Below are 25,219 nucleotides of genomic sequence, written 5' to 3' on the forward strand. Positions count from 1 at the left end.
ATATCAGATCCATGCATTCATCGATCCGGGACCCGACCCGGGACCCATACGGGTTCGATCAGCCGGGTCCGGGTCCGGGTCAGGTCCCGGGTCGACAGGTCTCGGGTGCACTTTGAAGACCTCTAATTTGTACCTCTGGTGCTGCTAGTGGCACAATTTTTTTTATTTGAACCATCAATGAGCAACCATTTAGATAGACATGCTGTTACACCAGATTCAGACTGTGCAACAATTCCAATATTTATGAATGCCTTCTTTAACTGAACTTGTGCCCAAAGACTCTTCCTTGTGGAAATCCAACATCCTCAAAGGAGGAACTAATGAAAAACAGCCATGTTTGTGACAGGCAATCCATAATTAGCACTTGTTAAAAGGTAAGCCCCTTCCTGTCTGTCATCCTTCAATCAGGACAGCCAAAACATAAGGAAGAACATCCAAACTGTGCACTCTGGCCTCTTTAATTTGATCACCTCTTTAAATGTAAAAACAGAGTAAATGCTCTGGGTCTTAGAGTTAACATCGCCAACTGGCATGTGTTCTTCTGCCATGCAGAACGCAAAAGTCCATTAAAGGCTGCAGTAGATGGAAGTAGATGGAAGACAGAATGTAAATGGTTTTTCACTTTGCAGGCTCTCGCCAACCCTCCCCCACACCTTCCCTTGGATGAACGCCGGGAAGTGCAAGATGACTTTACCATGCCTGTTTGAAGGTCTTCTGGACTTCAGGACATTTAAACCTGACTGACAGAGAAATCACATTATTTAGTCCAGCATTACCCATCAGGGAGATGAGCCACGAAAATGAGCATGTGTGCATGAAGTGCATGCTTGCTAATATATAGATAAATGAAAAGGAAGTTGGAAATAGCTGGTCCCTGAGCATGAATGTAAGTGGAAGCAGGTTCATGAGGGCAGTTAAAAAGAGCAAGCACCTTCCCTTGATCTTCATCTGCATGTTTCTGATCCAGTCTTGCAGATTTTTTTTTTTCAGATTGGGATTCACCTGGTGTTTATTTGTTGAGAATCACAGTGGAAGACTAATTAGAGGGAACAGAAACTCGATACAGCCATTTTCATTTCCACAGTAAATTATGCTGATGCAGTGCAAACAGTTTAATGAGAGTTTTAAGGAGTGTGATTTCGGTCCCATTCCTTCCTATTCTATGTCAGGTAACAGTTTGTGCGTCTAACCATGTGCATCCAGCAGGATCAGGCATCTGTTGTCAATTATAGCCTCTTTGTTGCATTTGCAAACATTACGCTCTGTCTGTCCATTGGTGGACTGAGGGAACTGAACATTTCTCCTGCATCTAAAAGGAAAGAGGCATTTAGTACTTAACAGATGTTGGAAACAAGGATGACTCAATGGTTAAAGAGCTCTCAATGTTAAAAACTTATATCTGGACCAAATCAACAAGGTATTGTGATTACAGCAGAGACCTTCACCCTGATCCAGGTCAATTTCCTCAGGGTTGGTCCTCTGAGAGGAAGTCCAAAAATGGGGGGGGGGGGGGGTCCAATTCAAAAGCACACAATAGCAACAATGCATGTGTGTTGTGCACTGTCTCCCCCTCTTTCCTCTCTTCTTCTTCCTTAAACAAACAAGATTATTTCAGATCAAGCCCCGCACTGGGCACACCATCCATTGCACAGACTCATTAAGTGACTTGGCCAAAGCGGGAGCCACAGATCAATGCTGATGACCTGTTCTAATTGAGGCACGCTCGTTATGGGAAGGGTATTAAAAAGGACAAGAAGAGATTAGTGGAAACGTAAAGATTTGTTGCAGCTGCAGCGTGGGTAAACAAAGGCTGATGCAGAGCTGTAAACCAAAATGACTTTCTCATCATCGACCTCTCAGATTAACTGAACATATTGGAATGGGTTGGAAGAGGTGCTGCCGCTTTCTAAAAAACAACCAAGCCATAAGTGTTGAAGTGATCACTAGCAAAAAATGCCATTTAAAAGCATCCTTCAAAGCAATATCTAATCAAAATGCTATTTCTTCAATATAGGATATTGATGTATAGTAGGGATCACAATGAGACCAATTCTATCAATGTAGTCATATAAAAATCTATATGTAATTAATCAGCTTGGTTTATATATAGATTGCTTTAACACACATTCATCTTGGTGTATCTCATTGAATAAGCTTCTGAATCTTTCAGTCTCCTCGACCAATCAATATCACACTTTCTGCTCAACGCTCCAGATGTGTTTTGAAAATACAAAAACACTGCTAATGAAACCAAGTTTTTTCTCATTCTCATTCCATCTCTTTTTGCCAGATAAAGACAAATAACAGCTGCTCGGGTTGTGAAGATTTCACTATTTCGCTTGTCAGCAGAAACACATGCTGTTGCAGAATGAGAAATGTGCAGTCAAAGAGTGAGATCGAGAACAAAGAAGATGAATTTAAAAGCAACAGTCTGTTTTGGGCCTTGAAACTGGATGAACGCGGTCATCACTGACATTCAAACAGGGAAATGCTAGGAACTCTGCCGAAATATGTTGAGAGGGAAAATGTTATCAGGCTTTCGCACCCTCCCCCAAAAACCAGCATCAGCACTTCAAACAGAATTCAACAGTGACCTACATACATAGGCGTCAAGATTCTATTTAAAACAATTCATCTACAAAACTCACCTGACCTAATCTATTTTGCACTATATGGTTGCTCTGCCATCTATGAATAACAAGAACTTATGCCATATGAATAAAGAAAATGTCTGTGCTTAAATCTTCATTAAAACAATCTGTCCAAACACTTCTGGTCTTTCTATTGTTAAAAATCACATCAGGCACCGCTCATAAAGAGATGCAAAGCATTTTCTTTTTTTTATTACCAATGCCAATTAGAGCAGTCAATCATTTTGTTTTCCCACAGCTTCAGAAACCTCTTATAGTCACTTCCCATGTTTGAGGGACTGTAGCTACATTATCCAATCCTTCCAACCAGCTGTGGTGAAAAACAGCTGTACATTTCCAGCCAATTCTTCCATCTCCTTCAGTTCTTTCAGGTAAGAGAAGCTCTTACCTGAGCCATTCAATGTATTCCTTTATAAAAATCTGAATGGAGAACCCGAGGTATTGAGATTTGCAAACAAGAGTCAGAATGTTGAGATTTTGATTGTCTGAAGCCCATGTATTCACTGGATTTGAATAGCTTAAGATAGCAGCACCAATTCCAGTGCACTGGGTAAGAACATGATTTCAATGGAAAAACTGTATGTTTCGCATAAAGCTGATGTTAATCAATGATAATCCAGTTAGAACTGAACAGAGCTTTGATGTGTGTCTCTCTATAACTTCTCCAGTTTCAGATTTCTTCCTCATGTCTGGTTGCCTCAGCACAGAAATGAATCACCAAGCAATTACTGCTTCCTCTTCTGCCACTAATTCATGACAGATTATTTAGCCAAACCAGCGATGTTTCACTAGGCATAGCTGCTTTTGAAATCTAGGCCATTTTTCAGCGTGCGCCCTTGCCATTCCTGAGAGAAGAAATCATGCTTATTATTGCTTCTTTCCAGATCCTGTCAGCTCAAGATTATTGAGCAAACTGATCTACAGGTATTTTTTTCCAGACATGGCAGACATTTGCTTGTGGAGGAGGCTGGGGGTTCAAATTGGCAGGAGAAAGTGATATGACACAGCATCCAGAGAGAGGAGCTGCAGGAGGAACATTAATGTGAAATTAATATCGTGTTTATAGATTTACATTTATTTTCTAAACTAAAACACAGTCTCTCTTTACACAAGAGCAGATCGGTGTTTTGGGAATAAGATTTCTCTGGGATGACAATGCAAATTATTCAATTTTGCAGTTTTGTAGAAGACAGATAACTGATGTAAATGTATCAACTTAAAGGCTACTAAAAAGGACAACTGACAATAGTTTTTATTTTTATTATATTTCTTATAAAGACAGCAGCTCAGAAATGAATGATGCATAAAATATTGATTTAGTTTTTTAGTTTAGTTAGTTTTTTTGATTTAGTTACCATTTTAATTATACTAGATTTTTTTTATTTATTTAATCTCTAACCAGTGAGCTGAGCATAACCATACAACGTTATATTCAGCACTTAAGATTACTTTTAAGATTAAGATTATACTTAAGATTTCACATCAAGATTTCCATTACTATTTTACATTACTATTTTACATTTTACATTTCCAAAAACTATTTTAACATTCCCATTTCCTATATATATATATATATATATATATATATATATATATATATATATATATATATATATATATATATATATACTGACCAAAAGCCTTCCAAAACCAGACAAAAAGAGTAAGACCGTGCTGAGACACTATCTAAAACAATTGTTACTCCCCTCGAGTTTAACAAAGGCTCAAGTCGTTCCTGGGTTTTAACGGGCATTTATTTGGTGACATAATCTTCAAACATGTCTTTACATGTTCCTTTATATTGCCATATTGCCGTCAGAACTCATTGGCCGCATGATCCTGAGAGGGTAAACTTAGATGAGGAATACATCTTCAAACTTTACATACACCACTTATATGGGAACCTTTAAATCTTCTTGGGGCTTTTGGACAGCAGGCTCGCAAACCGAAGCACATTTCTCTCTCTGCTCTTAGCAAGTGCACCCATTTAGCGTCCCCATAACAACAAATAATAATTCCCATGTGGAACAAAAAATAAGTTCCCCCTTTTTTCACAAGGTTTTTAACAAAAGGAAAATAAACATGAAATTATTATGTATTGACCATGATACATTATCATATGATTTTTAACCCTTTTGTATTTTAACTGTGAACCCTATTGAACTGAAATATATGTATGTTTTCTTTGATGGCAGCTACACTCCCACCAAATCACTTGTGATTTCAACCAAAAAACTATGTGTAAGCGATTACCCTAAGTTAAAGTTGTGTTAGTCAGCTTCAAGTAATGTGACTGTCTTGTGGATGGGTCTCTCCAGATAGACTGGTTTACTGAGTCTCTTTCCTTGCTCATCTAATGCTGAGTCGCTGATCAGTAACTGGACCTTCCGTACACATCCATCTTCAGCTGGATACACAGTGGCGACTTTAGCCAGCTTCCATTCATTTCTGGGTGCTGTAGCGTCTTGTACAATTACTATGTCATTAACTTCCGCATTTCTCCTTGTCTTGTGCCATTTCTGTCTTTGTTGTAAACTCAATAGGTACTCCTTTTTCCATCTGTGCCAAAATTCATTGGCAAGGTATTGGACTCTACGCCATCTCTTGCGGAGGTAGAGGTCTTCCTTTACAAAGTTTCCAGGTGGAGGCAATATTATTGAGGATTTCATTGTCAGAAGTAGGTTGGGTGTAAGAGGCTGGGGACCTGTTGGGTCACTGAGTAAGTGTGCTGTCATAGGTCGGCTGTTGATGATTGCCATCACTTCATAAAGATACGTTCATAAAGATGAACTGTCGAGTGTTCGGGATGATTGATCCAGAATGGAAGTTAACACACTTCTGATTGTCCGGATTTGCCTTTCCCAAACTCCGCCCATATGGCTAGCAGAGGGAGGGTTCATGACAAACTCGCAGCCTAGTTTTTTAAGGCATTCTTGATCCATTTCCTTTACTGCTTCCAGGAATTCACGTCTTGCTCCAATAAAATTGGTGCCCTGATCTGATTGGAGTTGACGAACATTTCCACGTAGGGCAATGAAGGCATGAAGTGAATTGATGAATGCATCAGTTGATAGATCATCAAGTAACTCTATGTGCACTGCACGAGAGCACAAGCATGTGAACAATAGTCCATAACGTTTCAGCTCTTTTCGGCCTTCTTTGATATAAAATGGACCAAAACAATCCATCCCACAATACGTGAAGGGAGGAGTTGACTCCATTCTCTGTTCTTCTGTGTGACGTCTAAACCTTCTGCACTTGACGCAGTGGTAGATGACTGATGAAACAGCTTGACTACATCCGAGGATCCAGATGCCATTTGATCTCAACTCATTTATGGTCATGCCACGCCCCTGATGTTGCACTTGTCTGTGATAGTGATCGATCAGTAACCTTGCTATGTGGCTGTTTTTTGGTAGAATTACTGGATGTTTAATGTGGGGATGCATGGCAGCATGCTCTAATCGACCTCCCACTCTAAGAATACCCCTGTGGTCCAAGAAGGAATTGAGTCGGTACAGCCTACTGGTTTTGTCTTTGGTCATCTCCCTTTGTGACTCAAGATCATTGATCTCTTTGGAGAAGACTTCCCTTTGTACAATGAGCATGATGGTAAGTTCTGCATCCTGTCTTTCCTCGAGACTTGTGGCTTCATTGGTTCTCTGTATTTTTCCCTTAAACTCCTTGAGAAATCTTTGGAGTCTGGCGATTGCTTTCACTAGTCTTGTCCAGCTTGAAAACTTAAGAAAGCGATTAGTGAGCGAATCTGTTGTTGTTGAGGTCTGGTGCACAATGACCCTGCGCACTTCTGGATCTTTGACATCAAGTTCTCTCACCTTAATCTCACTGCTTGGAAGCTCTTCCTGCCAGAGAAATTCTGGACCACTAAACCAATTGGAATCGATGAGCTCTTTTGCCTTAAGCCCTCGTGACGCATGGTCAGCAGGATTGTCTTCTGACGTCACGTATTTCCACTGGGTTGGTTTTGTACTTTCCTTGATGCGCTGTATGCGGTTAGCTACGTAGATATGAAACCGTTTTGCATCATTGGTGATGTATCCTAAGACGACGTTTGAATCTGTCCAGAAGAACTCTGGGGCATCTTCAAGCTCCAATTCTCCTCTGAGCATGTCACTTGTGCGTACTGCTACAACTGCAGCAGACAGCTCGAGTCTTGGCACCTTGGTTACCTTTGTGGGGGATACTCTGGCCTTGGCCATGACTAGGATGCAGTGTATCTGTCCTGTTATGCTGATTGCTCTTAGATAAGTACAGACTCCATACCCCGTGACACTTGCGTCTGAAAAATGGTGGATTTCATACTTGTGAACTGGTTTGAAATCTACTGGTAGGTAGCATCGCTCAATCTTGACATTGGCTAAGTTCTGCAGATCCAAAAGCCAGGACTCCCATCGTGCCCTTAACTCATTTGACAGTGGCTCATCCCAGTCGATCTTCTCATGACACATTTGTTGAAGTATTTGTTTCCCGAGTAGGACAAAAGGCGCCACAAAGCCAAGTGGATCGAAGATAGAGGCAACTGTGGACAAAACTCCTCTTCTAGAGAGAGGGCGCTCATTCACGACTACCCGAAACTGGAAATGGTCTGAAGAGACACACCATTTGACGCCTAGAGCTCTCTCAATTTGTTGTTCACCAAGAGCTAGGTCTTATTTAATAACTGTCTCTGCACAGTCTTCCTTAGGGAGGTATGCCAATACTTGTTGGCTGTTTGATATGAACTTATGAAGTCGCAACTTGCCTGTGTTGCAGTTGTCTTACTTCATTTACCAACTGGATAGCCTCTTCTTCTGAGTGGACACTTATTAGGCCATCATCCACATAAAAGTTTCTCTCAATGAAACGGATTGTGGCTTCACTGAAATGACCTTGTCCTTGAGCTGCGATGTACTTGAGGCCGTAGTTTGCGCAGCCGGGTGATGAGGCGGCTCCAAACAGATGGACACACATACGGTAGACGGAAGGGTTTGAGTAGAAGCTCCCGTTGTCCCACCACAGAAAGCGGAAGTAGTCTTGATCTTCTGGCTTGACATGGAATTGATGAAACATGCGTTCTATGTCGCACATCACCGCTACTTGACCCTTACGAAACCGACATAGAACACCTACCAGGCTGTTGGTCAACTCTGGCCCAGTGAGCAGAAAGTCATTTAATGACACACCTTCGTACTTTGCCGAGCAGTCGAACACGACTCTTATTTTTCTAGGTTTCTGGGGGTGGTAGACCCCATGGTGAGGGATGTACCAGGAAGGGCTTTTGTCCAGTTCGTCAGGTGGAACCTTTTCCGCATCTCCACGTGTTATTGTTTCATTCATGAATGTTGTGTAGTCTTTGTGGTATTGCTTGTCTTTCTCAAATCTTTTATTTAGACATTTGAGTCTGTGTTCAGCACAGATTTTATTGTTTGGCAGATTTGGTCTGTCCTTCTTAAAGGGCAAGGGCAACTCCCAGTGACCATTTGCTTTCATTTTCACTCCTTCCTCCATTATGGAAATGAAACGCAGATCCTCTTGGGAGAAATGAGAGTCCTCCACGTGGCGTTCATTGAAATCGGACTCCAGTACTTTGATCACATCTAGTGGTGTGACTAGCTCTTTGACTCGAGTACGACAGACGTACATGACTTCATTTGTTAAGGGGGTTGGTGACTGAACAGAAGGTGTCACTTCGTGGACTATGACTCTGTGGCTGCTTCCTATAGCGTCACCATAATCCACACAAGGATCAGTACCGCCGACTATAGTCCAACCAAGGTCTGTTCTTTGAGCGAATGGTTCATTGTCCTTCCCTGACACCACTTCTCTGGGTATCAGAGCTTGCGAACAATTGTACCCTATAAGCAGGCCGACATCACACTCTATCAGGGGAGCGATCTCTTCAGCAAGGTGCTCTAGGTGAGGCCATGCTCTTGCTATCTTAGGTGTTGGAATATGACTTAGATTGGCAGGGATAAAGTCTCTTGTGTATGTCGTTGGGAGGGGAATTCTCTTGGATGTGTAGAAGCCTCTGACTTGTAACCCAAATAACTTTTGACTTGGAATGACTGTGTCCCTGGATGACAGTGTAGAAAGTTTCAACTGCACTTGTTTCCTTTCTGTGACTAGAGTGTCCGCCTTTTCTTGAAGAACGAAAGTGGTGTCGCTCTGACTGTCCACAAGAGCATAGACAAGAACCTCGTGTTCTGGATTGCTTGTTGTGGATAACCAAACTGGAATGATTGTGGATGTGAGATCATTCTTAGCGTTTTGTACAACACGATTGGATATTGCCTCGTTTGGGGTTTCTGTACTTGGTTGTTTGGTTTCCCTTGTGTCCTTTTGTTCCTTGTTAGAATCCTTTGTCCTTTTGACTTCCTTGTCACGTTCCTGATGTAAACATGTTGGATGTTTTCCTTTGCATGTGTTACAAACACTTCTCATTTCACATTTCTTTGAATGATGTCCAGGGCTGAGACATCCAAACACAAGCCCTTTGTTTGTACAAACTTGACTCGCTCAGTAATTGACTTGTCCATGAACTTTCGACAAACATGAATTCCATGGTTTGGCCTTTCACAGAAGATACACTTCTTAGTGTCTGGTTTCTCTTCTGAACTGCTTGCTAGCACCTTGGCACCAACACTTCGGGTCTTTAGGGTCTTTGTTTTCTCACAGTCACTTGTCTTTAGTGCATAAAGCGACGTTACTGGATTGCACGCTATCTTGGCCTCTCTTGTGACGAAGTCGACAAAGTTGCTGAATGTTGGAAATGACCCGGTTTGTTCTTGTGTCTCAATGACTTTTCTATTCCAGCTTGCTGTTAACCAATCAGGAAGCTTGCTGAGCATTTTCTGGTTTTCACTGCAGTCGTTGAGAACTTCAAAATTCTTAATCTGGAACATTGCTGCTTCACAGCCTCTGAGAAAGTCTGAGAACTCTCGTAGTTCAGCACTGTCCTTTGGTCCTATCCTTGGCCATGATGTGAGCTTATCCCTGAAGGCTTTGGCGATTACAAATGAACTTCCATACCTTTCCTCCAGAATGTCCCATGCTGCAAGATACGCTGTGTCCGTCCCCAACAGGAAATAGCCCTCAATTGCTTTCTTTGCTGGCCCACCAACATACTTGCGGAGGTAGTAGAGCTTTTCATTTACTGGGATGTTCTTCCTGTCTATCAGGGTTTGAAAGGACATTTTCCAATCTTTGTATTTGAGTGGGTCTCCAATGAAGACTGAAGGTTCTGGTACTGGTAAACGGCTTATGTTGATTGACTCTGCTAACGCTCTGGCTAATGCAGTAGTGCTATCTTCTTGTATAACATTGGTTGCATGTTGCCGGCTTGTGGCCTCTCGTGACACAGTGTGTTGTTGCGGGTTAGCAGTGGGTTGTGCAAGATGAAATTCAGGCAAACTAACCAGATAAGGTGCAGCTTTCTTTGTCTTGGACTTACTGTGTAGAAGGTCTGATATTTCTTCATCTGAAGTTGATTCTTGTTCATAGACTTTTAGACGTGCTTTGGCAGCTTTCATTTTCTTGACGGTTTCTAAGCGTTCTATCTGCCTGCGCTTTTCTTCTAATGTCTTTTGTTTTTCAGCATTTTCTGCTTCTTGTTGTGCAAGTCTTTTTCTGTTTTCAGCTTCAAGATTTTCAAGCTCCCTTTGCTCACGCTTCATTTCTTGCATCACTTTCAAGGTTGCTTCTGTTGCTGCCAGTTCTGCTGCTGCTCACTCCAGTGAGTTGACCTTTTAGCTGGGCATTTACCACTTTCCTTTTCTTTAAGAATCTCTGTTGCTTGTTCTATTATCCTTACAGAAACAGCATGACATGTGTCTACTCGGCGACGGGTATCACTGTCAGGAGTGTCGTAACTGCGCAACTCGTGATAGGATTGCTTTACTTCTCTTGAAGCATTTTGGACCCTTACGATGTGATCCTTTAAGCTTGCAGTGCTAGATACATCAAGTGCTCCCTTAGCTTGTTTGGCAATCACTTTCCATTTGTCATAATTGGTCTTAAAGCGACACTGAAGCTTATTCATTATTTCTTGATGTAAAGCTTGGCCCTTTTCAGTAAGCTTTCTGGTTCTTTGGCTTTTTCTCAAAGCATCTTCTTCAGCTGCTTGACTTGTATTTGCCTCTTGCTGTGGACTTGAGTCTACAATTTCTTCATCAGGGCTTGCTTGCTCCTGCAACTTCACAGCATCGCTTCCTTGGACTTCAGGCTCAGACATTTCACTACTTGAGCTGATGTATTGTCTTAAGGTCAGATTACTTGCGAGTTTGTAAGGTTACCTAAATTATTGTAATGAACTATGGGATATAATACTCTTTAACTGTAAATATGAACTCTGTTAGAATTAACGTAAAAAATGTGTTATAAACACCTAAATGCAAATTATGCACTGTTTCACCTTGTATGAAATAAAGAAATGGCCTTCAATGTCAAAGAAAACCAATATGACTTGCCCTTTAAAAATGCCTTAGTGTACCTTTAACTTAGCAAATAACTTGTGATTAAACTTGCAATTAGTTTGTAATAATCACCTTACAAAGAAATACACATACACTTAAACTTGAATTGCAAACATATAGGCTACACTTCAACCCCTTTTAGCATTTTAGAGTCCCTTTAAAGTTAGCAGGATTAAACTACTTCTTAACATTTAACTTGTTGAAATGTGTTACTTCTTTGTAGCTTGACCCCACGACACTTCTGGACTCCAATTGCCACTTGTCAGGTTTCCCGTGCACGCAGTCCGTGTAGTCTTTGATGCTCGTGTGCGTAGTTAACGATGTAACGAGCTGCTCTCGTTAATGGCTCCGTTGCAAAAGGCACCGCTCTTCTCCTCCAGCACGAAGCGGGCTGAGTTCTGACTGTTACTCCCCTCGAGTTTAACAAAGGCTCAAGTCGTTCCTGGGTTTTAACGGGCATTTATTTGGTGACATAATCTTCAAACATGTCTTTACATGTTCCTTTATATTGCCATATTGCCGTCAGAACTCATTGGCCGCATGATCCCGAGAGGGTAAACTTAGATGAGGAATACATCTTCAAACTTTACATACACCACTTATATGGAAACCTTTAAATCTTCTTGGGGCTTTTGGACAGCAGGCTCGCAAACCGAAGCACATTTCTCTCTCTGCTCTTAGCAAGTGCACCCATTTGGCGTCCCCATAACAACAAATAATAATTTCCATGTGGAACAAAAAATAAGTTCCCCCTTTTTTCACAAGGTTTTTAACAAAAGTAAAATAAACATGAAATTATTATGTATTGACCATGATACATTATCATATGATTTTTAACCCTTTTGTATTTTAACTGTGAACCATATTGAACTGAAATATATGTATGTTTTCTTTGATGGCAGCTACAACAATCGTAACTAAGCTAATTTTATCTGTTTTAACTTTTTCTACGCAAATCTTGCATTTAGACAGTAGACATTCTAAACCAGGCTCTGGTTCTGTTTAGCAATATTTATAGGTCACAATGACCTACTTGAATGAAAACTCTCATAGACGAGAAACTCGCTGGCTCTTATTAATGGAGATGTTCCCCACACTCAGCAGCAGCAGGCAAGGGCTGTTCAGTCGCTCTATTCAAAGTGCCAGTGACCGGGTAAATACACAAAAGAGCAGGCACACATAACGGCGTGAATAAAATGACAGGAAGCCTCACTAATGAAGTGAATCATTCAATCAGTCTTTCAGTTAATAACAGCTTCGTTTACTTCATCAGACAGATGTTTCTATGGGAACGGAATCCCTCTACAGAGACAAAAACACGCGTTGGGTACACACATCTGTGCGAGTGAAGAAATTTGCGCGGTGTATTTTGACAGTTACTTCATGAAATGCTACATTTCTACTCCAAATTTTTTTTTTTTTAAAACGTCCCCCAAGCCTCTAAAGTAACTAACACTTTACACGGTTACCACAGAGTTGTATGAATAAAACGGAGGAGGTTACAGCCATAACCAAACTGTCACAAAGCATCACACCTATACTTCGTTCACGCTCAGTGGTGCCAAGCCCCAACAGTTTTCGGTCAGATAAAACTCAAAACGGCTTCAAACGGGTTGCCAAGTCCCTGCCCTACTGTAAAACATCCACGTCAACTAACCTGACATGTTTAAAACACAATTAATTAAATGGAGACAGCACCACACCAGCTCGTATAGAGACGCATGCAGGGCAAAAGAAAACGCCCTGCCTTGTCTATACGTTAACATTACAACCTACACAGGCAGACTGAGGGGAAACAAAACAGTACAAACGTCACTTAAAAACGCATTAACTCCGTTTTGAATAGTAAAAACCTGGTTAAAAGGTTAGTATCTACTGACAATATCGCTTCTCACACGTGACTGACTGACTGACCGACCGATCGCACATCTAACGTTCCGTTCGGACACATTGCCACATGTGGAGAAGTGCTAGCATTGTGTCTCAAAAAGTCGTACAACTTAAATAACGGTTTTCTCGGCTTATACGACTGCGTTTGCACCACTTGTGCTCCTATATATATATAGAAACCTATTCAACAAAAACACAATGGTAGCCGTGGAAGAATGCGACATATTTCACTTACCTTTAACTTGCGTTTCATATTCGGCAATAATCTCCTTGTCCTTTCGAAATTTAGCCGGAGACGTCATATTGCTCTAAACGAAGTAAGTCCCGTCACAGCGAGAAACACCGCAGAACAAAAGCCTCTTCGCCGCACTTCGTCTACAGATATCCAGTGAATATGTAGGAATGGAAAGCGGTGGATGGGTATTGTCTCCTGCCGATGATCAATTATGCTGCATTATTAGTTGAAGCTGCCGTTGGCTCCTATGTTGAATATGTCCGTGACAAAACGCGAGGAAATGAAGCCAAAAAGAAGAGTTTCATCCCACCGTTCACTCACACTGGATCCGCGCGATCAGTCGCAGCGCCTTAAAAGTTTCAGCCTTCTTCCTCCGGCGGGCAGACGAGTGAGTGAGGCTACAGATGCTTCTCAGTGCTGGATGAAGGCAAGGGTATGACTTCCCAGCATCACACTGCACACACACACACACACATACACAGGGCAGAGAAAAGTTCACTGGATCGGATTTCTAAAGACTAGTTCCTTCCAGTAAACTTCCTCAAAATATTTTCGTTTTGTTTCATTTGTTTTAAACAGACGTTCAACCTCATCAAAGCTCCTCTTTAACAGTGTTTAGTCTGAACAATGAAAAGTGACGCATTATAAATAGCAAAATCTGAAGAGGAAATCTGACATTATTCTGACATTACATCATTTTAGTAGGCTGCTCACTGAAAAACTAATTTTCTGTTATTTCTTAGTCATATTTCATAACAGTAAAAGATATTTCACATAACATTATGACATCAATTAAACGCGTGCTTTTAACCCAGGACGCCTATCATAGGTGTGGAGAATATTCTGATATGCTGCCATTTATGTTTTTTTTTTTTTTTTTTTATCCAAGATCGTTAAAGAAACATTCCAATATATGCAACTGCACACATGGGAGGATTGGTTAACGAGCACTTTAACGTTGTCATATCATGTAAAACACATTTCAAATTGAACTGCCAATCCTGAAGACTGCAGGGTAGTTGGGGACTTTAAATCACTAACTTACTCCTAAAATGAAAGAGGCTATGAAGAGGGAGTTTGTCGAGTAACGTGATGTGAAAAGCAGAGAGGCCCCTGGTGACTCTGAATAGTTCAGGCAGGGTTTTCCTTAAGGAGATTCCTGCATTTCATCCGGAGGATCGCAGCGGTTTCTCTAATGCGCCCGTATTATATACTGTTGAACTGAATCGATCAGCCGCTTACCTTAAAAGGCGATTTCCATGTCTAAAATCGAGTTTCATTTAGCAGATTTCTCCCTCAAGACTTGCCGTATACGCTCTGAATTCTCCCAAACTCAAACCCCGCCTCTTTTTCGTGGAAGAGAAAGAACAACCCCTCTCTATTGTCATTGGTTACAGCACACGAACACGACATGAATCTATCAACTTGCCAAAAGATACATTTCTGAGGCATTAATAATGTTTTATTTTATATGTCCATTGCATGCGCACATTTTAAAGTCTTGAGTGAATTAAATACATATTTACAAACTGCCGTTTTCATGTTTTATTGTTAGTTTTTTTCCTTTTAATTCATGTCGTCGTCGTGTCCATAATAATAAGATTAATAATAATCAGTAATTATTTTTGTCTATTTTTGTTTTTAATTATTATTATTATTATTATTATTATTATTATTATTATTATTATTATTATTATTATTATGAAGATGTCTGATTCGTGAATGAATCATTTAGAGTCGGATCTTTTAAATTAATTAGATGAACCGGTTCACAACCCCGGTTTTACAAATCGAATTTAACGATTCATTTACGATAACCAGTCGGTCAAACTTGCTATGCGAACTAACGTTAAATGAAAATTATGTTTTGCTTAAAAGGGGGTAAGAATTTATGCGATCCTCGTATGTGAGAAAAAAATACTTTCAATACTTGTAAATCCCATGGTGTAGCCTATCCTAGTTCAGGAGTCCTTTGGAAACTTCTTTACACCTTGCACCTCGCCTTTTTTTGCAGCGCATTTAATAAATATCATCTTCAGTGTTGTTTCATTTTCAGGTTATGCGCTAGCTTACTAGCTAGATGACCTTTATGTAGAGGACAGACTATCCAGAAAACAAGTAAGCATCAATTTGAAACACCCAACATCAGATTGAACATAATATTTTGTGGAGATGGTTTTAACAAAAAAAAAAAAAAAAACTTGAAAAAGCTTTTTAGCCAAGAGATCTATATATATATATATATATATATATATATATATATATATATATATATATATATATATATATATATATATACATACATAAACGTAATAAACAGCAATAGGTACCCAAATATGATAATAGAATACTGAACACTTTTTGAACCAGTTTTTTATATATATATATATATATACATACATAAACGTAATAAACAGCAATAGGTACCCAAATATGATAATAGAATACTGAACACTTTTTGAACCAGTTTTTTGAAACGACACGTTCGAAAGAACCGACTTGCAGAAACGATTCGGACTTCCCCTCCATAGTGGTTTTGTGGTTCGCGGAAAGGCACTGCAACCAATCAGCTAAGGAATTTGAGCTGACCAATCATGTGTGAGATATGGTCATCTGGAACCAATCGGCGTTAGAGATCGGGCTGTTTGAAAATCTTTCAGGAAGTGTATATCCGCTACGACGCGGAAGTAAACAAACCCAATAGCTTAGCAATATAAACCCCGTCGTGACTACAAAGAGATTGTACAGTAGTACAATGTGTTTCTTTACCATCTAGATCTTGAACGATCTGATATCCGTTAACAGGTAAGAATGGTTTTATGGCATGCTTAGTAGATCCTATTTTAGTTAGCTAGCTAACTTAACGTTAGCTGTTTAATGAGAAAGCTTTTCTTAACCTCTTCTAAAATGAATGTAAAATGACCTTGAATTACTGTGATTTACATTCATAATTTTAATTTGAAGGGCGTTCATATATTTGTGATCAATAGACTCTATCTTGGAGGTAACGTTACTGCTAACGCAATACAGGTGCAAACAGGCTACGGCTAGTTAGCTACACAGGTGCAGGTCGTCTTTTAAACATCTGCTGTAGCCTTCACTGCAAGTGCTGACTCTTTGTTATCATTTTAAATTTAACAGGACCTGGCGTTTTGTTAGGAGCTTTACTTGAGAAGATCTCAGCTCAACAATGTCTACTTCAAATTTTAAGAATAAGTGTGTAACGCAAGTCAACTGTATATACTGTGACAGTCTTCTGTGCATGAGAGGAATGAAAGCAGTACTTTTGGCTGATACAGAAATAGAGTTGTTCTCAACCGACATACCACCAAATAGGTGAGGATTCCATGATCAGATTTCACATATATAAACGTGGTCATCATAATCTTTGTTGGATCTCTAATTGTCTGTGTTGTTTTCCCCATTTAGGACAGTTGATTTTGTGGCAAGCTACTATTCCACTGAAAGCTGCAAATGCAAGTTAAGAGACATTGCTTGTTTGAAATGGTAAAGTTTTTATAACTATTAGGTCTTACTCGTATTGTTTAGGATAAAATAGTGAATGTTATTATTACGTTTAGTAATAACAAATATGGTAATATAGAGTACTGTTCAAAATGTTATGATCAAGAATTTAAGGAAATGTATATTTTTGTTCCACAAGGATGCATAAAATTGACCAAAAGTGACAAAGCATGTATAATGTCACACAAAAGATTTCTATTCCAAATAATAGCTGTTAGTTTAACTTTCTATTCATAAGAAAATAATGAACAAAATGTATCTCTGATGCCGTAAAATTAGGCAGCACAGCTGTTTTCAACATTAATAATAATAATATGAAAAGTATACTGACTGACCAATAAATATTAGAATAATTTTCAGCATATTAGAATAATTTCTGAAGGATCATTTGACACTGAAGACTAGAGTTGATGGCTGCTGAAAATTCTACTTTTGCCATCACAAGAACAAATTACATTTTAAGATGCATTACAATAAATAACAACAGTTATATAGAAGTTCACATTTTTACAGTTTTTTTCCCCCTCCTCTATTTATTACAAAACTTAAACTTTTGAATGGTAGTGTATTATCTTTTTTTCATTATTTTCACTGCAGCATATTTAGACTTGTAAGTTGGCATCAAACTTGTTTAGGTAATGTCCATTGTTAACATTGAGCCATTTGCTGTTCTGTTTCATTGTGCCTCACAAAGCATTTGAATCAGGTGTTTGTCTGTCTGTCTCTTTCTGCACATTCAGTGGGAATGTTGTGGGATATCACGTGGTGGCCCCATGCAAGCCCTGCTTGCTGTCCTGCAACAATGGTCATTTCTGGATGTTCAACAGTGAGGCTGTGTCCACCATCAATAGACTGGATGCAACAGGTTTGGGACGTCTGATGCAAAAACAATGTCTATACCCTCTGCTTATGGTCAGTCAGCTTTTGCATACCGTTGTTTCATATATTATCTGCTCATAGCCATAAAAAAACAACAACAACAAAAAAAAATTGAACGTATAATGTACCCAATGTACATTTTTGTCTAATTAAAAAAAAAAAATTTTTTTAAAGACAAAACTAATGCATTTCGGTAATTAAGCCTTCCACAGAGTGGGCCAGCCTGTCACCCATTGAGGAAGTCTTAATTGCCAAAATGCTTTAGAGTGCCAGTGTAGACTTTAAACGTTTTTTCTTTTTCTATTAGAAGATGTGCCTTGCATTATAATTTTATCATTACTGTTTGAAACCCAGCCAAAAAGCACATTATATTTTTCACAACAAAAGATGCTGCCAAATGATAATTTAACGGATCTTTCAGTTATTGTTTGGTATAAATTAGGAGTTTGTTCTTGTGTGTTTAAAATGAAATTAAGCTTGACTACACACACACTACTTTCATTATTTCAGACATAAGTCTTTAATAGATGTTTCAAAAATAAATAATACAAGTCTGTCTCTTTTATAGGGCAGAACTTGCTGCTGTGGGGAGATCTTCCAGAACTGGAGGGCAGTGATGACGAGAGTCTGGACAGTCTCTCAGAAGAAGAGTACCTCAGATAGAAACACACACATCCAAAGGAAGTAGACTCTGACGGTAGCGAACTAGTTTACTTTCACTCACACAAGTCTCTGTTTAAAGCACATTGTCTTGTCTTTAGTTGACTGGGAATAGACAAAAGGAAAAAAAAGGACCTTATCAACCCGGCTTGATTTACATGCGTTTTCTTTCTACATCTCCTCAGATTAGTTGCAGTATGTCAGTGTGCCACTACCAAAGAGATGTTTCTGTTTTCTTTGCTTTACGGTTGCAGTAGCAAAAAACATGAGGATTGGATTTAAAGTTTTAGGATGTTATCCTCATATGTCTTTTAACAATATTCATGAATGATCAGACTGTTGAATAAGATTAACAGTAGTGTTACTTTGAGGTGTTAATACAGGTTATTTACTCCGGTACTATTGCAGCTGTGGGAGGCAGCCAGATAGATAGATAGATAGATAGATACAATCTTGCAAAATAAAATGCTGGTTCCACAAGTCTATGTGGTTTTTATAGGAAGGAAATTAATGACTGACATTTACCATGTTTTAATGGTTTACCAGTATATATATATATATGCCCATTTAATTTCATATGCCCTGAAGATGGGTGTCAATTGGTATATTTATTCTAAATGAGGTTCATCCCTGCATAATGTTTTGTATTTAGATTTTGCTCTTGCTCTTTTTTTTTTTTTCTTTTTCTTTTTTTAAACGGCTTTGACATTTGAAGTGGCACAAAATGACTTGGCAGCTTTGAGTAGAGTAGTTAGGTCTCATTTGGCATTTCAACAACTTTAATTTAACATTACGGTACTTTGCTTGGCACGCTCTTTTCAATGAATGCTGTTTCATGAGATAGTAGCTAAACATTTGTACTGTCTGGTTAATCCACCAGGCCAATCATTGAAAACAACAAAAAATAAATCTGCTCTTAATTGCTATAAATTCAGCATGACACTGTGTGACAAACCGGACAAAGCGTTTTTAAGCGTTCTCATTTTTTTTTTCTCATGGAGGTAACCGAATGATTTGCATCCTCTTCCATTTCTTTTGATTTACAAAGACCTGATATAGTCATTCAGTAGCAGTTTTTCCACAATCCTGTTTACCATTTCACTGTGTAATGATATTAAATGATTTTCGTTTTTAAATATGAAAAAAAAAAATGAAGGCTTTAATGCCCCACTGTAGACGTCTTATCGCATAATTTACGCCATGTTGCAATTTCAGTAAAAATAGAAGCAACAAGAATAAACAACCACTATTGTGATAGCTTTCAGGTGTAGCAATTTTAGGGGTTGGCTCTTTTATGCCTTGAAGCGATCTTTAGTATGCATCTATGACCAAAATGAAACCGCGAAAAATATGTTTTGCATTTTAACTTATTAACAGAGGATTTATTTGATTATCTATGTATTGAATGTATTTATTAACAGACATGATACTGTATTTATACTGACGTGATTTCATTTGCGCCATGTGAGGATGAGAAAAAAAACATTTGTATACTTTTGATCTGCACTGACAATATGTTTTAAACTTTGAGTTATTTTGTATGCTGAATGTCTTGATATTAAATTTTTTTAATGTGGATATACCTGTGTATGTTTCCTTTATTCACCAAAGTCTCAGCATCATTACTGCAGTCTCAAGTGTCACATGATCCTTCAGAAATCTTTCTAATATGGTGATTTGCTGCTCAGGAAACAACCCATTATTATGTTGAAAACAGTTGTCCTGTTTAATATTTATTTATTCATTTATTAATAGAACTATGACACAAAGCAGCAAGTATGAAAGAAATAATGACCCAGATTTAAATCCAATTAAAATCCTGTGCAACCCTGAACATCACAGTTCACAGATATTCTCCATTAAATGTAGGCTAATTTATTTATGTCTGGAAGTTTGAATTAATAAATAAATCAAACATTTCAAGGTGGAATATTTTCTTAAAGTTCGTGGAACAGATTTGGAGAAATTCAACATTACATTTGCATTACAGCACCCATTCACTACAGAGGATCCACTGGTGAGCAAGATATGTAATGCTACATTTTTTCCAAAGGGAGTATATTTTCAGCAAACTTATTCCTTTAATAAGTTTAGGAATATGTTAGGAAGATGTGGGAATGCTTTAATAATTTTTTGGAATTAAACGTATGCTATTTTAGAAACCCAAAACGACATCCACAAATAAATTATTTTCCACTTGACTAAACAAATGTTTTTCCCTGGAAAATGCTGACTTACTTTGGCTGTGATGAATTGCAATAACTGTTCAGACAGCTTGAACAACTACTTTCAGTATTTCAGGCCTATCTATCAAAACAGCCTTTGTCATTATAAACATACCTCCGCACCTCAATAAATAAATCATTTATCAGAACGCTTGTCCTTTATCCAACTGCTCTTTGAATGTGAGCACACCTCCTGACAAACACAACTGAGAACATATAATGATACCATAAAAGGTTTAGTCCTGCCACTTTTAGCAACATGCTAAAGGTTAAAACAACATGTTGTCAAAGATGAGACTGGCTTGTGTGCTGTAGCACTCTTAAAAATAAAACTGCACTCTTTAACAAAAAAGGTTTCAAAAGGGGGTTTTCGCTTCAAGAGCAGAGGTGTCAAACTCAATTCCTGGAGGTCCTGCAGAGTTTAGAGATTCAGCAGTCATCTAATTTAGCATGCAGTGTTGCCTCAATCGGCTACAATCAGAATACCCACTAAATCATTTTATACTGGGTGTGTGAAATTATGGGGGTAGGTTTGGGCATCACTTAACGGGTCTACTATTGTCACTCACTGACAAGGCCTGTCAATCTTCAAGAATGTCTTGAGTCGAGAGTCACCTTAAGAATAGGAGACCCGAAAAGGTCTGTCAATGGCTGTGAGAAATGGCTGATTTTGAATGGAGTGTTGTCTACAGGGAGATCAGGAATAACAGTGAAAGGTCAAAACTGATTAAATATGTTTTGTATAGAGCAGAGAACAGTGCGTAGTAGAGCTCACTGGCAGATAAAGGTGTGACTATTAAAGTGTTAAATGAGTTACTCTAAAGCAGTGTTGGGAAGGTTACTTTGGAAATGTAATAGGTCACAGATTACAAGTTACCCATATTTAAAATGTAATAAGCGTATCTATTTCAATTACTTTATTAATGTAACTGATTACATTTGATTAGGCTAGTTTTCTAAATTTCTAATGAATGTTTTCAACTGTTAATCATTTGGAAACATTTAAACAGGCAGGGTTAACCTTACAGCACAGTGTGTACTCAACACTGATTACTGTCCAACTTTCAAGATTATAATCATTAAATCATTAAGTTTTAAAGCACAGCAACCACAAAATAAGACTCTTTTTATTTTGATACCGATTAATTAATAACAAGATAGTTAAATAGCTTTGATAAATTAAATTAAATATTTGCATAGCTTTGACAGGACACAATGGCACCTAACAATGCCTTGGAAAAAACAACAACAGTTAATATAAAAATAAAGCACAAGCCCAAATAGGACAGTTACATTTATTTTGTAATTAAATTACGCCATTCTGTTAGGCCTACATGTAACTAGTTCAAAACAGTCATTTAAATACTAAAATTGATTTTTTTTTTAAGCAGAATTAGTTAAACCCTGTTAAAAATAATACAGTTTACAACTATATAATGAATTTGCACCAATATAGTGGCCATATCAACCTCAATAGTTCAGCTATGTTAAGTATAATAGGAAAATTAAATATAGCCTAAAATGTATTCTGAAATACAACAACACCGGGAATTTTGTTTTCCATGTATGCCTTGTGTTTCAAGAAAGTTTAAAAAAAAAAAAATGTTACACATCTGTACCTTAGGTATGGATCGATTTTAGAGCACCATTTTGGGCCAAGGCCATGTGCACCGTCCAAATGATGGGCTATCACGGTTTGCATTTGCCTCTGAGCTGGACAGTTTGGAAAAAGTAAAGCAGATACTTAATGTGAGCTTATATTTGGTGTAAAAAACATGTTTTTTTTTTAAATTCAAACAGAGCCTTTATTAAGCGCTCGAATCAGTTTGAACCAATTTAGGAAAAAAAAAACAAAAAAAAACAAACAAACAAAAAAAAAAAACAGCAACAAACTGACAACTTAAATTGGCTTATGTTTTTGTTATTGGCACTTCCAACACAAAACGTTATTGGTAGATTATTTACATGGAATAAAATTCAAAAATTGAAAATGTGTGAGATATGGTATTTTTGTGGTACCATAAAGGTCAATAGACATTTAAAACAACTAACAATTGTGTGTGTGCTGTTTATTATACTTGTATTTTTATACACGTTAACACGTCTGGCAAGCACTTTTGGCAGGACCTATACATATATAGTATACATGGTAAATGGCTCCATCTGCTGGTTATTCATAACATCCAGTTTTGTCTTCAAGATTGCTTTGGTTTGTTAATGCTTTGTCCAACCGGAACGATAGATGTTTAATTTTGTGCATTAAAACGAGAGTTTATGATGTTAATATTGTAAACAGTATTTTTATATGACCGATTCTTCAGTGGAACACAAAATTATATTCTGTGCAAAATGTTATGAAATGAGCCTTAGCGAACATTCACTTGCATATTTTTGTTGACAACTGTGAATGACGACTGAGGCTTTCCTGTCTGACCTAGCTTTTAATGTTTCAAAAAGAAAATCATACAGGTTTGGATGAGTAAACTCGACAGATTTCATTTTTTTGGTGAATAACTGTATTTCATTTGGGGATAATTGTGGCAGTTGGGCACTGGACACAAGAAGGCGCCATAATACAAGGATTCAGAAAAAAAACTTATTTACCATCGAGCTGCTAATACATTTTTGTCGTTGTAGATCGGAATCCAGGAACGTTTGGTTAGCGGCACGTTCCATATTCGCTTTGTAGACTTTATGATAATATGAGATTATTTTTTTTGCAATTTTTTTTAGCAGTTTAAATGCCCCTACATATTTTCTACTCTTTCTTAGACTCCAAATATTGTACAGGTGATCAGCAAAATGATAATATATCTGGTATTTGTAAATTTAATTTGGACCGAACGATTAAAAAATATATTTTAGCCTACAGCGCGCTTCTTGAAATACACAACGCAATTACAATAAGAAAAGGCTGAGTATCTTTGTACGAGCTGTTTGATTTTACTGCGTTTTTGAAGGCTGTAATTAATTTTTCTGAAGGGACATGACGTCTGTTCAGATGAATAGCTGTCCATCTTTTGCTTACAAATCCCCATTTAAATCAGTGAAATGCCACTCAGTCGTTGTGTATATGAGAACGATAATTTGAAGTTAAATCCGTAGATATTTAATTGTATTGTGTGTCGCATTGTCCTTTCCCCCGGAAATATAGTAGGCTATCCTAATTTTAAACACGCGAATCAATGTTCAATATATATATATATATATATATATATATATATAGGCCTATATAAATCTAAAGTAATCTAGCAAAAAACAAAAGCCACATTTTGTTTTAGATTGTATTTTTTGTAATAAATATATGACAGATAGATTATGTGCTTCTAGTTTTAAAAGTTGTACAAATTATTATATACTAAAAGTATTGTTTTATATATTTAGAAAAATAATTAATAGCTATTTTCCAACAAAAAATTGCAGAGTCACTGATTCCGAGTCACTGGAGTATTTGCAGGGACTCATTTCCACTGTGCCCCCTTCAGCTTCTCCAATGTCTGTATTAACTTGATAAAAATAATAACAATAAGACAGACATATCAGACATATCAGTGTTATGATTCTTTGTATTGATCAGCTTGATCATTCAGATTTTCTTGTGAACCTCAATCATTATGTATTCATTAGTAAATTGAACTATATTAATATGCCATGGGAATATTAAAGAACCTGATCCAAATTTTTTAATCTTATTGATCCAAAATGATCAACACAGTGTTTGAACAGCAGTGGCAGTGGATGGAACCTAAATGTCACTGTATTTCTGATGGTCTACTGTTTTAACATGTTATTCTGCTTTCTAAGAATAATGTACTGCTAATCTCAGCAGATGCTGTCCTTTATCTGAAAAACATTTAATACTTCAGCACCGTTTTGTAATTAAAGGGCTAATAGAGGTGGGGGTTTGGTTTCTTGTGAATGGGGTTGAGTCTGTCGGTCATGTCTGTGCATTTGAATACATGTATCATGAATATGCATCTCTTAAGCTAGAGCATTAGAGCTGTGGTTGGTCAGTGGAACCATCTGATTAATGCAAGTTTTGACTTCAACTGCCGAGCTCTTCTTGAATACCACCAATATAATTTTTGTCTATACATCAGAATAGCTCCTTATATGTTCAAAGTTAAGAGATAAGATGTGATTAAAACAACAGCTATTTCAGTTTTCATAAATTAGCAATGCTATTTTTTTATTTTGTTTGTTTTCAAAGGCAGGACTTTTAATTCATTTACTTTTCAGCCTGATTAAAATGAACAGGACAAGATCTTACTCATAGCACAATTAAGTCTAATTTGAACGCAGCAGTATATAGTTAACCTTCAGAAAATTTCCACAGGGCTTTCATTAGCTGAAAAGTATTAAATCCATTTTCATAAATGTATTACTCCCTTCATAAGAGGGTAAAATAATCCTTGCTAATCACAATGTAATAAAACTTGTCATATTTTGTTGTACATTTGGAATTTCCATTCCTGATTCCCAATAGTCTGAGTCAGGCCAAATGTACTGAAGTACTGAAGATGTGCAGCGTTCACATCTGTTTTCAAGCCTTCAGAGTTAAAGGCCAAAAAAATAAAAAATAAAAACATAAATATACATATTTTCAGTCAATGTCTACTGTGCATTCTCCAGTTTTAATTGAATATGTGGCTAGAGTTATATACTAAAACCTTAATTTAAAAG

General features: G+C 37.8%; 2 protein-coding genes across 6 annotated transcripts in view; one reads left to right on the plus strand and one right to left on the minus strand.

The window, feature by feature from the left end:
- LOC132126551 (SLIT-ROBO Rho GTPase-activating protein 2) overlaps positions 1-14,602 on the minus strand; it is a 293,384-nt gene extending 278,782 nt beyond the window's left edge. The window contains exons 1-3 of one of the 5 annotated variants that reach the window (XM_059537856.1): positions 14,490-14,602; positions 13,558-13,664; positions 13,248-13,442 (exon numbers count right to left, since the gene is read on the minus strand). In XM_059537856.1, the coding sequence (XP_059393839.1) occupies positions 13,248-13,314 (67 nt within the window). In that variant the 5' untranslated portion in view covers positions 13,315-13,442; positions 13,558-13,664; positions 14,490-14,602. Of the gene's footprint in view, positions 1-13,247; positions 13,702-14,489 lie in introns of all 5 variants that reach the window. The other 4 variants (XM_059537855.1, XM_059537853.1, XM_059537858.1 and 1 more) reach the window with 4 other exon arrangements.
- Positions 14,603-15,806: 1,204 nt separating this feature from the next.
- LOC132126571 (protein FAM72A-like) lies at positions 15,807-19,873 on the plus strand. The gene is made up of 5 exons (XM_059537908.1): positions 15,807-16,052; positions 16,389-16,583; positions 16,677-16,754; positions 17,513-17,637; positions 18,220-19,873. The coding sequence occupies exons 2-5, from the start codon at positions 16,438-16,440 to the stop codon at positions 18,312-18,314; spliced, it is 444 nt and encodes a 147-aa protein (XP_059393891.1). The 5' UTR covers positions 15,807-16,052; positions 16,389-16,437; the 3' UTR covers positions 18,315-19,873.
- Positions 19,874-25,219: the final 5,346 nt, after the last annotated feature.

The sequence above is a fragment of the Carassius carassius genome, chromosome 44 (genome assembly GCF_963082965.1).
Source record: "Carassius carassius chromosome 44, fCarCar2.1, whole genome shotgun sequence".
Lineage (NCBI taxonomy): Eukaryota > Metazoa > Chordata > Actinopteri > Cypriniformes > Cyprinidae > Carassius > Carassius carassius.